Below are 12701 nucleotides of genomic sequence, written 5' to 3'. Positions count from 1 at the left end.
GCCGCGGAGCCCGGGGCTCCGCCTACCGTAAATACCCGAATCCGAGGGGACACAGGATTTGAGGCCCTTCTCTACTTTTCCCGGTGACAACTAGGACAAAAAATAGTGGGTCCATCTGAAGCCGCAAACGTCCGGAGACATGAATGCATCCGTGTAGCTCCAGGGCCGACGTTTCCGCACGCACCTGCGGCACACGCGCTGCCCATCCCGCCTATTACCTACGGCGCCACGCCCCTCTTATCGCACAATTATTTTGGTGGATTGCCCGAGGCCGCTACCAAGAAGTCACCTTCTGGAAGAGGACTAGCGGGCTGCTCGTGGTATCCGCAGTGTCTACAACAGTGCCCGCCACTAGTAAGCGCTTAACTATTTGATAAGTGATGAAATATTTGATAAATAAATGACACTCCCGGCTCCCACTCTGCCCCTCCCACCGGACAGAGGTACTTTTTACTTTAGGCAGGAGATGGTTAGGCAAGCCGTGGGCACGACCTTCTCAAGCTCACCGGGCTGACACAGAAAACACCACCCTGGAGGTTTTCTGGCCAAGCTGCCTTCAGAAGCCGCCTGTCTGGCCGCCAGCAGCAGCCCAGATGCACTGCAGTCTTTGGGGGTAACACCGTGTGCAAACATTTGCCACTTCCCCAGTGTCCCTGAAATGCCCTCAAAGCATGCGGGTTCATAGAAGGGGCTGGATTTGCAGCCTGAAGGCTTCCCTGTTTAAAAGTGCTGCAGGCTCTGTACTCTGGGTGTTTGGACCTCCCAGATGCCACAGAGCAAAGGAAAGAGAGCACAGGGGCACAGCCCACGCCTTCCCAGGCAGCAAGAGGCAGCCCCACCTTTAGCTCAGTCTTGGAGAGGGAGGCATCTGGGTGCAGGGAGGAGAGCAGAGGGAGTCATGGTTTGGAGCTGTTGAACTCTGACCCCTCAGCGCCTCAGTTGTCAGTGGGGCTCGGCAAGTGATGGCCTCACAGGGAGCTCCAGGTGAAGGCTGGACTATGGGCAGCAAGCGTCAGACCGAGCCTGGCACACAGGAAGCGCACAGGAGGCATCAGAGCTTTCTGGCACTCCTTGAAAAGGTCAAGTCTGGGTAATAAAGCTTTGCTCAGAGACCCGCCATGGGCCAACCTGCTTGGGCTCTTTTATTTTTAAAGATTTATTGATAAATACAGAACTGGGGTACAGGCCAGAGGATTCACCAGAGTCCGAGTGGGGAACAGAACAGGCCGACTGACAAAGCACACTGCTGAGAGGAGCAGCAGGGAGACAGAAAAGGTCTGCCAGGCCATGTGGGTCACTCCCTGGCCAGGGACTGAACTCGTGCTTTAACCCACTGCGCCACCAGCGGAGCCCTGCTTGGTGGCACAGGGCTCCCCTTCATTTTGGCCTACCAGGCTTCTCCCCGCTGGTCTGTCTGTCATCCTCTGCCCCTGTGAGAATCACAACTGAGGACGCCTTCCCGGGGTCTCCCTGGTGAGCTTCAGCCTCTGTAATGCCTACTACAGGGCACCTCCGCCTCCTGCCTTCTGTGGGGCACCTGAAGTCACCGCACGGCCTCCACATGGCCGGGGCAGCCGCGGGGCCACTTTGTTTTCAGCGCCCATTCCTGCTCATCCCGCCAGCGTTCCTGTCCTGGACCGACTCTGCCCAAGCCCAGGGCTGAGTTTCCGCCCAGGAGGCCTGTCCTCGCCTGCCCTCGGTGAGCCTTCTCTGTGAGCCGCCTTACTGCCCTCTCCCCCACCTCCAGCTTCAGGGCTGGCCAGGGTCAGCGTGTGTTTGGCCTTGCCCATCATAATCTATGCTCCCCCAAATACCCATGGCAGCACCCTCAGGGACAGAGCCAAGTCCCTGGGGAGGGAATAGGGACGTCCCGCAGGCTTCACGGTGCCATCTGACCCTGAGCCCAGTTATTGAGGAGGTCAAGAACCGTGGTGACAGTTCTCTCACACCACCCTGGGGGTGCTGACAGAACTAGAGGACTCAAGACAAATTCACCTCGAAACCCAGGTGAGCCATATGTTGCTTCAAAAAGTACCAACAGAAGTGATACTAGAGCTCCATATATTTGTCATAAATTAGGTCATTTTCTCCCCAGAGGGAGTCCAAGGAGGAAAAGCACAGGTGGCCTGAGGGTGTGGACAGCCGGTCCCGTCAGTGTCACAAGTAAGGCTGGTCCCTGGACAGCTCCCACCTCTTTAGAGGAGGAGCTGGCGTCACGGCCACCTTCTCTGTGGCTGCCACAGATGAGCTAGAAAACAAAAGACTTCAGTTAGGGCCAGTTTCCACAGAACAAGGTCGGAACACAGAGGGGCCCATACTGCCCCTGCCCAAACACCCGTGCTGGAGCCAAGCCCCTCCAATGGGGTGCCTCAGAGTCAGCCCACTCTGGCTGGGCGCTGACAAGGCCCTTCCGCCCTGAGCTCTGGGTGAATTCCTGGTCGGCCAGTCCTGTCTCAGGGGCGAAAAGCCACCCATGAATAGTTGGGTTGCCTCCAGCACCCCTGCCCACTTGCAGCCCCAGAGTAGAGAGCACCCCACTCCTGCTGGCCCACAACAGGGTGCTGGCAAAGCCCCATGTCATCACATAACAGACACCCACTTCTCCCAAGTACACAGCCAACACCTGCTGCCAGCAGGCAGTGCGAGTGGGCCCCCACTGGCCACTGGTCCCCAGAATCAGTGCACAGGGCCCTCCCTGGTAGCACCTCCCTGGTGGGTTTCAGCGCAGCACCATGAAGCTCTCAGCAGCCACTGCAGGACGAGTTCAATCCCCGGCTAGAGAGTGACCGCAGCAGCCCCCTCCTGTCTCCCTGCTGCTCCCCTCAGCAGTGGATTTCAGAGGATCCGCCTGTTCTGCTCCCCACTCTGTCTCTGCTGAATTCCCTCACCCCCCCACCTCTGGCCTTGTATGCATAAGTAAATCTTAAAAAAATATATCACCGCACAATTGCAGAATGTGCTGCTTGCCCTATTTCTGGCGCCCTATCAGAGCAGAACCCTCCAAAGTAGATTCTGTTGTTTTCCCAGCGTAAGCACCGGAGGCCAGTGACTGGGCTTTGAGGGCCTGAGGTTAATACAACTCTTGTAAGAATACCAAGTGAGGGCACTCCGGGCGGCGCGGCGGGTTACAGCGCAGCACTATGAAGTGATCCGCAGCCACTGCTGCATGAGTTCGAGTCCCAGCCAGCAAGAGAGGTGACCCCCATCTCCTACAGAGCTGATGCTCCGGAAATAAGCCCTTGACACACACAAGCAAGAGAAGGGGTGCTGGGGTGCCCTCACCTCTCTGCCGGCCTGCCCGACTCCAGAGCCTTCTGTGAGGACATGATGACCGAGGGTGGCGTGGATTCCCGGCGGCCATCTCGCGTACAGTAGTGATTGTTAAAGAGCTTGTGGCTGGGGCCCACGGGGAGCTTGGGAGGAGGCTGAGTCCTAAGGAAAAAGGGCAGAGGCGTCGAGGCAAGCCGAGTCACTCACCGGCAGGGCTGGAACGCGGGGACGTCACCTGGGTCACAAGACTTGGAGTTGACAGCCCTGGGCTGGCTGCAGGTGGGAAGTGGCACCAGCCACAGTCACAGGCGTGTGTCTGGGAAGGTCTGGGGCCAGGGAGGTGGCAGCCCAGCTTTGGATGTGAAGGTGCTGGGAAGTGAGACCTACGTCTGCTCATTGTGGTCCGCTACCTGCCCCGAGGAAGGAGAGGCTCAGACTGGACCCCAACAAGTCCCCACCACCTCACAGCCCGGAGCTTGACACTGGTCTCACGTCCACCTGCAGGGGCCTAGGAAATGAAGAGGCTGAAGTGGAAGGCTCTGGCCCCCACCTACCCAGTACTCACAGCCTTCAGAAGCTCTGGCAAAGCCCCAGAAGCAGCTCAGTCTGCAGGGTTTCGTCCCAAAGACCAGGCTACAGAATTCCTGTGTTTCCTGTTATTGCAGGAACTCTGAGGTAGCCTGCTGGGATCAAGTCTTGGTACTCAAAGAGCACCTTGTCCTCCAAGCCTCCCCGGTCACTGCATTTCCTGCCACCTCTGGCGGCTGCTGCCAGAATGGGGGAGAGTACAGTCCTGGCCTAGGCTGAACCTTGGGGTGAATTTACAAAGAAGGCTGACTCCATAAAAGGAAATGCTAACCTCAAAAATAGGAGGCGCTTTCTTGGAAAACAAAGAGGGAAGAGGGCAGGCAGAAAGGGGGGTGAGGGGACAGGCCTAAAAACACTGGTTCTCATTTGACCACGCTTTAAGAAAACTTTCTGCCTAGCAACTCTTTTGCCTGGATTTAAAGTTTTCTTAAAACGGTCATTGCATTTTCAAAAAAATAAGAAATACAGATAAAAATGAAGTGTAACACCTTAATTTTAAAAGCAGTATCCTGTGTGTAAGTCAGAATGTGTTTAACCCCTGGAGCAGAGAGATGACCCTGTAGATAGGCGTGGCTGGTTTTCTGGAATTTAGCAAAGAAAACGTAAAACCAGCCAGATCGACAAGTGACCCCTAGGGGCGCTACTGTCCTGCAGAAGCTGACCCAAACACCATGAACTGACCCAAACACCCCGACTTAAAGGCAATTTTAAACTTCTGAAATGTGTAATTAGTTACAACATGCACGTTCCCATAAACGTGGCCACTTCGATGCTATTTTTCTTGCTTAACCCGCTCACTCGGCCAGCCTCTCTGACTTCACACATAACTGCTCAGCCGCCTCCTCTACTTCAGCCCACCGCCTCTTTCCCACTTCTGGCTGCTGGACCTCACAGCAGCAGTGTTCACTGCTCCCTCTGGCCAGATGTTTTCCAAAAATGATCCTTTGGCTCCTTTTCATCATACAGGTGACTCAAATACCAACCCCTCTTGAGACGCCTCCTAATAATATAAGGTAACCACCTTTCACTTAACTCTCATTTGTTTTTGTCTTCGGAGCAGAACAACATACCTGCTGTGTTTATTTCCTTAAATTTCTCCCTAGGATACGACTCCCTAGAAATTATTAGGACTTGTTCACACCCAAAGCTGACACAAGACAGAGGCTTGTAAATAGCCAGTTTTCTGACATAATTGAGTTTGACATCAAGACTACTGGCTGGAAATCCCGGCTGTCACTTTCTAGCTTCAGGGTGACTTTAAGCAAATGACTTAGAGTCTCAATTTTTTTCATCTGCCGCTTGGGGACAACAGTGTCAGGCTCACACTTCACACTACAAATCACAGAGAATTCATACCCAAACTCTGCCTCCACAGCCAACCACAGAATCACAGACTGGAGGCGGGGATTTGGACTACTGCTACACAGACCTAAAGACTATGGATTTAGCCTACGATGGAGGAAGCCCTGAACGGGACGGGAGTCTGGGCAGCAAGCGGGGTCTGCTCACCGCTTGGCGATCTCCTGGTACCGCAGTTGCAGCTTCGCTTGCAAGTTATGCTGTGAGAGGAGAGGAAGAAAGTCAGCCTGCAGGACAGCTCGGGAAAGGAGAGGGCGAGGGAACCGGGCGGCCCTGAGACAGCCAATTGAAGGAAAGGCGGGAGATGGACATGGGCTTGAGGCGCAGGGGCAAGCCGGGGGCGGGGAGACAAGATCCTGGGTTAGGAAGGTCCAAGACAGGTTTCAGATCTGAATGTGTTCCGAGCTAAGGGCTGGAGGGCGGGGGAGGGCGGGGGTGCGGGGAATGTGTCCCGGGCAGAAAGGGTCACGGGCCGGGGGTCCCGGTCTAGAGCCATCGCGACACTATGGCTCTTAGGCCAAGGGGTACTGGAAGAAAATAAGTAGCTGGAGGAGGTGGGAGTGCACGGAGCCCACAGCCCGCCCAGTGCGGCCCTTTCCGCCACCGCACCCCGGACGCCCAGTTCCGCAGCAGCTGGATGACGCGCGTAGCAGACGCCATCTTTCCTCCGCTGAAGGACGCCCATGACGTCTCTACCGCAGGGGACTGTGGGAAAGGTGCTTTGGCTCTCGCGAGAGCGGGGTGGGCGGGGCTGTGCGCGTTAGTATATAAGCGCTCCCCGGGACACGTGACCCCTCTCCGCCGGACCGCCACCGCGCCGCCATCATGGATACGAGCCGCGTGCAGCCCATCAAGCTGGCCAGGGTGAGGCGGCGTTTGGGGTCCGGGATGAGGAGGGAGGAAGGAGGGGAGCTGGCGGGGTGGCGTTACTCTCCGCTCTTTCCTCCAGGTCACCAAAGTACTGGGCAGGACCGGCTCGCAGGGCCAGTGCACGCAGGTGAGCGGTGGGGGCGCCCGGGCCGGGAGCCGTGCGGCTGCCCTGGGTAGGCCGGCGTGGGGGTGGGAGTGGACGTCCCTGCCCCCTCAGGGCCCGCGCCCAAGGCCCCGCAACCGGTGTGAGCTCTTGGCGCCTCCATTTGCCGGGCTCCGGTGTCGCGCTTCGGACTCGGGCTGTGCGGGCCGCCCCTGCGAGGTGTACCTAGTCCCGCGGCGCGGCGCCGCGGTCGACCCTCCTCCCGGTCGCTTTTTGCGCCGAGACTCAGTCCTGCTTTCTCAGCCCATGCAGTACCCCAGCCCCCCGCCACTTCTTTTTTTAAAAAAAGTTTGGGCTGGCTCGACATAATCTCCGAAGCAGATCGGCCGCCCACCCCGCGGGGCCTGACCGTGACAGGCCCTCGCTCTTCACCCTCCCCACGGGTCGTAGGTTCGCGTGGAATTCATGGACGACACGAGCCGCTCCATCATCCGCAACGTGAAGGGCCCTGTTCGTGAGGGCGACGTGCTCACCCTTTTGGAGTCGGAGCGAGAAGCCCGGAGGCTGCGCTGAACCTGGTGCTGGTGGGTGCAGGCTGGGGCAGGGGAGCTGTTAGACGCGACTGGTGGTTGGGGGCTTCCCTACCTAGTGGGGGGAGTTCTCCAGCTGCAGGGGGGACTTGTCAGCACCTCTTCTGTCTGTTTTGCAGGGTCCTGGATGATGTCTGGGTCAATTACCTCGTTCCCCCAGTGGAGCTGGGCCCAGTCCGCCCACTGTCAATAAACCATTTATATTATATGTAAACTACTGTTGTCTGAATGTAGTATCACTGGCTCCATAAAATCTTCCCATGGGGCCTCCAGGTGGTCACTCTGGAAGCTGAGGGAGGTGGGGGTGGCTTGAAGAGGGGGAGCCCTTCATCTATGTGTATTCCCCAAAACAAGGTACAAGTAGGAATGTTTTATTGAAGTTTCTGGGAATGTGTGGACTAGGGACTCTCCTCAGCCCCACCTCACTCTGATGCATCCAGAGTGACCTGGACACTGAGTCATGAAGCCTTCCCTGCAGACCCGCTCCCAGCTGTGGCCTGGGTCCTGGGCGCGGGAGGGAGAGCTGCTGGGTCCAGTGTCCAGGCTGCTTACTGAGGCTGGGAATCCTCTTCTGTGTCGCTGTGTCTTCCTTCACCAGGTGTGGCCGAGGGGGAGTCAGGAGGTGACTGGTGAGACATTGGGGGAATCCTGTCACAGTCCTACCTGCAGGAAGCTCCACATTTTGGACTGTGAGGTGCTGAATCTAGTGGGAACTTTGCTTTTTGCTGGGATGGTTCCTAAAGGGGCGTCCTTCCCTTTGGTAGAGCCAGGGCTGGAACCAGAGGACACCTGTGCTCCCCAGGCCAGGGTGGGCTGGCTGATACAGTGGATCCAGTCATGAGGCCGTTCGCATGTGCTGAGAACATCTGACATTTGCCTTTTTGAGTACCAGCCTCTTCCCCTGGGAGATCATTTTTGTGGTGCCACTGGGATAATGTAATGCCAGGCCAGGAGCTCCGGCTTGCAGGGGGCTTGTATCTTCGCCATCCTACCTACTGCCAGAGGCTTCCTCACTGCTTTGGAGGCAGTACTGGGAACCCACTGACTGGGGAGGTCAGCTAGGACTGCCTCAGCTCTGCCCTGACCTGTGTCGGCCCCTTCTGGAAGCCTTTAAGCTCATGACCTATGGAGAAGGGTACAGTTTGGAGATTTTTTTCTTTTTGTTGTATATTGACCATTAAATTCCAGCCACAGAATTCAAACCCAGGTTCCCTGCCCCATAATCCCCAGGAGAAACAGGCAACCCACCTCCTGGGGTCAGGGCCCTCACTCACCGTTGGGCTTGACTGGCCCAAGCTCAGGTGGGTGTGCAGCAGAGCAGCCACCTCATCCTGCTCAGCCTCTAGTGCGACAGCCAGGGCGCTGGTGCCCTCCTGAGAAAGCGAGACCAGTCAGGCTGCTAGCCACGGTCAGGTGCATAGCCCTCAGCCCGGTGGTGACTCACGTTGTCCAGGAGGGCAGGGTCGCAGCCGGGCTGGGCCAGCAGCAACCGGACGGTGTCCAGGCGCCCGTACTCGCTGGCGCACATGAGCGCCGTGGCCCCGTCTGCGTCCTGCACGTTCACGTCTGCCCCACATGCCAGCAGGGCTGCCACCATGTCCTGGCGACCGTGACTGATGGCCAGCATGAGGGCCGTCTGTCCTGTCTGAGGTGAGGGAAAGAAGGGGGCAGGGCTGAGGTGGGCCCTGCACAAGGACATCAGACCCTGGTTGGTGTCCAGAGTGCAGGTGACCCCTGGCCTTGAGCCGGGGGTGGCCACACACCTGGCTAGCCTTGGCGTTGACGTCGCCCATGTGGAAGAGTCTCTGGACCACGGCCATATCCTCTTCCTCCCGCCCCACTGAGGCCAGTGCAGACAGCATGAGGGCCGAGTAGCCGGCACGGTTCTGGCGGTCAACCTCACAGACGCCTGGGGGAGGATGGAGGGCGGGGTCTGTGAGAGGAGAGGCTGGCTTCCCTGCAAGCCGCAGTCGTCACCCTTGCTCTTCCTCCGCAGGACACCCCCGGTCACCATCCCATCTGAGGGCTCCCCTTAATCTTCTGTTGGCTGCTGCGTCCCCCACCCCTGGCATTAGTAGGTACTTAAGCATCTGTTCACTGAATAAGTGGGTGTCGCCCTGTCAACAGCCAGACGCGGCCTGGCAAAAGGGATCTGGCCCAGTCACTGGCCTGTTTAAGACCCTTGCCCCGGCACTGTGGAATGTGGCCTTTGGAAATGACCTTGGTGAGCGTGGTCATTAGGCTGAAGTCATTGTGGTAGCCCCAATTCCAGGGTTGGCGCCCTGAGAAGCGAGGCAGGTGACACCACGTGATGACAAAGGCAGGATGTTGGTGACAGGAAGCCATGGAGCCACAGGAGCGGGTTCTCCCGAGCTCCAGGAGGGGACCGCCTGTGTCCTGCATTCTGACTCCCCCTGAATTAGCCAGAGCCACCTGCCTGCAGGGCGCTTTGTCAGGCAGCCCGGGAGCCCCTGGTGGCTGCTGCTGGAGCTTCAGAACCCAGCAAAGCTTCAGCCTCCGCTTACCCTGAAGTAAGCCATCCTGGCCCTCTGCCCCCACACCAGGGACCTCTGCTTCGCCTGTTGTCTAGAGTGACTTTTACTGCCCACCACCCCCACCGTTCTGAAAGCGCCCGAGTCTAGGGGCAAGTGGACGCTGGGAGGCATCGCGGGTGGGTGCACGGTCCAGTGCCTGGGCACGTGCTGTCCGGGTGCTCTTCCGTTCCACTAGCTTCGTGACCCTAGTGGAGGCAAGGAGACAGATGGGGACGGCAAAACGGGGTTCAAGAGGTCCAAGGATTGCTAGTGTGGGACAGAAGACAGCTGAGACTGGGAGGTGAGTCCGGAAGAGGGGTCCGGAAACAGCCTCGTTGCAGGTGGTCTTACAGGCAGAAGGGCGACGTCCAGGCTGAGGGGAAGGGAGAGGAGCTGTAGGGGCGCACTGACTATCAGGGTTTCCTCGGAGCGAGGGCAAGGCTGGCTGACGTGCTGACAGCACGCAGGGTGGGGCGATCCGGCCGAGAAACAACATCCTGGAGCGGGAGCCGGATGGGAGTTTGCACAGAATAAAGGGGCCTTGTTGGACCTTGTGCCGGAGAGCCTGTGCCCACCCCACCTGCCCCCCGCCAAGGCAGGAGACCCTAGGAAGGACCTTGAATTCATGACACCTCCCAGAGCCTGGCCAGGGCAGAACAGCTGTGCCCTCCCAACCGCCAGGCCCACAGGGATCTGTGTGTTGGGGAAGTGAGGAGGGAAGGGACGAGAGGGTCCCTCAGCTGCAGGGAGAGCCGGAGGCCCCAGGGTGGACCTGGAGCATGCTGCAGCTGGAGGAGCGCACGAAGGGCTTGTGGCGGGCAGTTTGCTGCCCACTGTCCCGCTGAGTCCCACGGGAAAAGCAGCTCATGCCGGCCCACTCCCACCACAGCGTGAACTGCTCATAGGTGTTGGGGCTCAGCAACACCTGCTGGGTACATAGTGGGGGGGGGGGACAAAGGCGGGCGGCGGGCGTGTGGAGGACTGGTGAGGAAGGGCCCTGGCCCTGCCCCCCAGGGAGCAGCAGAGCTGGGCCAGGGAGCACGTCCCCCAAGGAGGCAGGCAGCTGGACCTGGCGCTGGGGCACAGGGAGTGAGCCTGCTGGAGCTGCCTGGCCCCGCCCCATTCTACAGTCAGCTGGTGATGGGCTTAAACGAAGGAAGTCTGCTCGAACCAGGTGTCCCGCAGAGTGAGGGGAGGGTCAGGTCACAGCTCAGGTGGAAAAGCTAGCCCATCTATGAGCCCTGTCACCCCAGGACCTGTCAGTGGCCCCCTCGCCCGGCCAGTCTCCTCTGCATTTGCCACATTCTCCGGCCGGGAGCCCCCCAACCCCCACGCCCCAGTGCAGTGTCCGCCCGCCCTGAGGCTGACCCGTGTCCAGGAGCAGGCGTGAGATGGCCAGGTTCCCATGCGACACGCTGTAGTGCAAGGCTGTGTTTCCGTTGCCGTCGGCCAGGTTCACCACATGTGCCAGCAGCTCGGGTCCCATGCCGGCCACGGTGCCCAGCATCCCGGCCACAGCCTCTGCCCGCGAGCGCCTCTGGCTGGACACTCGGAACCACTCCTGGGCCACCAGGCGCGCTGCACCCTGCGGGGCAGGGGAATGAACTCAGCTGCGGTCCCAGGCACGTCTGCATGAGAGGCTGGGGGGCCCCCTTTGGCAATTCAGACGTGGAGGACTCAGACACCCTTTGAGGAGGGGAGTTGGCACAGGCCTGGAGGAAGGGGCCTGCCTTTTAGAGAAGAGACTGCGGCTGTGGGGCTGTGGTAGAACCTGCCCGGTGGAGGGAGGTAGCGGGAGTTGGGGAGCGGGGTTGGGGTCAGTGCTGCAGGAAAGGCTCGCAGGGAACCAGGGGAAAACCAGCCCTGTGGGCGCCAGAGGCGCCTTCCCAGAGCTGGGGACCAGTGAGTGGAGGTCCTGGCGCCAGGGCATGAACTGGGGGCCCCTCAGCTCTAGGAAAACCCGAGGCGCCTCGCCAAGAGGACGAGGACGGAAGGCGGGTGCCTGGTGGGGTCCTTCCTGTCCCGGCACTCACGCCGTCGCGGGCGACTCCGCGGGGCCGGCTCAGCTGCCGGTGCAGCGCCGTGCAGGCCTCCTTCAGGCGCGGACTCAGCTCGCACCTGCCGGGACGCGGAGCAGCTCAGGCGGGCGGGGCGCCGGGCAGCGGGAAAGGAAGCACCCTTCCCACCCGGGTCACTCACCTGGCCGGCGCCCCGGGCTGGGGCTCCGCCTCCGCCTCCGGCTCCGCCTCCGCCTCCGCCGCCTCCTGCACCGGGTCCCGCACATCCCCAAGGCTGGGGGGCTCAGGGGTACCCGAGTCAGATCCGCCACCGCTGTCCTCCCCGGAGCCGGAGCCGGAGGAGCTGCCCCTGGGGGGCTCAACGGCTCCCTCCTCGCCACCGCTTTCGCTGTCCTCGCTGGATGAGCTCTCGTACCTGGGGGCAGGGTGACAGGCATCCGCTGAGCCTCCCCTGGGGCAGAACCGGATGCCACAAGGCAGACGGCCCGTCCACAGCCCACAGCCCAGGAGACAGGCTAGCCAGGACCACGCTGCCGGAAGCGCAGAGCTGGGAGTCACACCCCAGGCTGCGTCCCCCAGATGCCGCCGTGGGGAGGGGAAAGGGCTCACTCTCCGTTGAGGACCCCAACGAATTGCAGGTTCTTGGGTCCAGGGCTGGGCTGGGCTCCGGGAGTGCCGTCTCTCTTCTTCATGATGGATTTAAGGATGCCTGGCGCAGGTCAGAGGGAGGGCACTTAGCTCGGCTCTGGCCGCCGGCAGGCCAGGGCTCAGGAGGGTCAGGACTCACCCGCGGGCGCCGAGGCCCTAGCCCCACCGGAGGGTTCGGGCGGATTCTCCTGTGTCGGGGAAGGGGCCTCCGCGCGGGGCTCCGTCTGTGTAGCCTTCTCGGCACACTCGCGCGCGGTCTGGGTGGCAGCCTCCCACTGCTGGGGCTGGGCCGGGGCTGCCCCGAGGACCTCCTCCAGCTCGTGCAGACGGCCGCGCAGCAGCTCACTCACCCCCCGCTGGTGCTCCAGGCTGGCCCGCAGCAGTCCCACCTCCCGCTCGGCGGCCGCGGGCAACCCCAGCAGCGCCTCTGTCACCCATGTGTCTGCCTCGAGGGTGTCGGGGGCGGCCACCGCGCCAGCATTTCGGGTCTCCCGCACGGCCTGCACTCCTGCCTCTTGGGTCTCCAGCACGGCCTGCACGCTGGCCTCCCGCGCCTGGGGCGCCCCCTCTGGGGCCCCGTCCGCCCCATCCAAGACCTGGAGCTCCTCTTCGCTGTGCCTCGAAGGAGACACATCGGGACCATCAACCCGAGGGCCGGCCCTGGCGCGGACGCCGCGCTCGGAGGTGGCCAGGCGCTCGGTAAGCCGCCGCAGCTGAGCGA

The 12701-nt window shown here is 60.5% G+C and overlaps 3 protein-coding genes across 3 annotated transcripts in view; all 3 read right to left on the bottom strand.

Moving 5' to 3' along the window:
- The window catches only part of CD320 (CD320 molecule), a 4729-nt gene extending 4523 nt beyond the window's left edge, over positions 1-206 (bottom strand). The window contains exon 1 of the mRNA XM_012729448.1: positions 185-206. Coding sequence (XP_012584902.1) covers positions 185-206 — 22 coding nt within the window. The remainder of the gene's footprint in view (positions 1-184) is intronic.
- A 1838-nt stretch (positions 207-2044) lies between these two features.
- Positions 2045-5923, bottom strand: NDUFA7 (NADH dehydrogenase (ubiquinone) 1 alpha subcomplex, 7, 14.5kDa). The gene is made up of 4 exons (XM_004689415.2): positions 5827-5923; positions 5368-5417; positions 3283-3432; positions 2045-2248 (listed from the first exon to the last, which is right to left on the bottom strand). The coding sequence occupies exons 1-4, from the start codon at positions 5875-5877 to the stop codon at positions 2158-2160; spliced, it is 342 nt and encodes a 113-aa protein (XP_004689472.1). The 5' UTR covers positions 5878-5923; the 3' UTR covers positions 2045-2157.
- A 1204-nt stretch (positions 5924-7127) lies between these two features.
- The window catches only part of KANK3 (KN motif and ankyrin repeat domains 3), a 9834-nt gene continuing 4260 nt past the window's right edge, over positions 7128-12701 (bottom strand). Inside the window, exons 4-12 of the mRNA XM_004688960.2 lie at positions 12120-12693; positions 11942-12041; positions 11514-11747; positions 11348-11432; positions 10683-10899; positions 8544-8689; positions 8225-8425; positions 8055-8153; positions 7128-7406 (exon numbers count right to left, since the gene is read on the bottom strand). Of these exons, the coding sequence (XP_004689017.1) occupies positions 7329-7406; positions 8055-8153; positions 8225-8425; positions 8544-8689; positions 10683-10899; positions 11348-11432; positions 11514-11747; positions 11942-12041; positions 12120-12693 (1734 nt within the window). The 3' untranslated portion in view covers positions 7128-7328. The remainder of the gene's footprint in view (positions 7407-8054; positions 8154-8224; positions 8426-8543; positions 8690-10682; positions 10900-11347; positions 11433-11513; positions 11748-11941; positions 12042-12119; positions 12694-12701) is intronic.

This window comes from Condylura cristata, unplaced genomic scaffold (genome assembly GCF_000260355.1).
Source record: "Condylura cristata isolate star-nosed mole 26May11 unplaced genomic scaffold, ConCri1.0 scaffold00025, whole genome shotgun sequence".
In the NCBI taxonomy this organism is placed as follows: Eukaryota; Metazoa; Chordata; class Mammalia; order Eulipotyphla; family Talpidae; genus Condylura; species Condylura cristata.
Note: the sequence above shows the minus strand (reverse complement) of the source record. Positions and strands in the feature narration are given on the sequence as shown.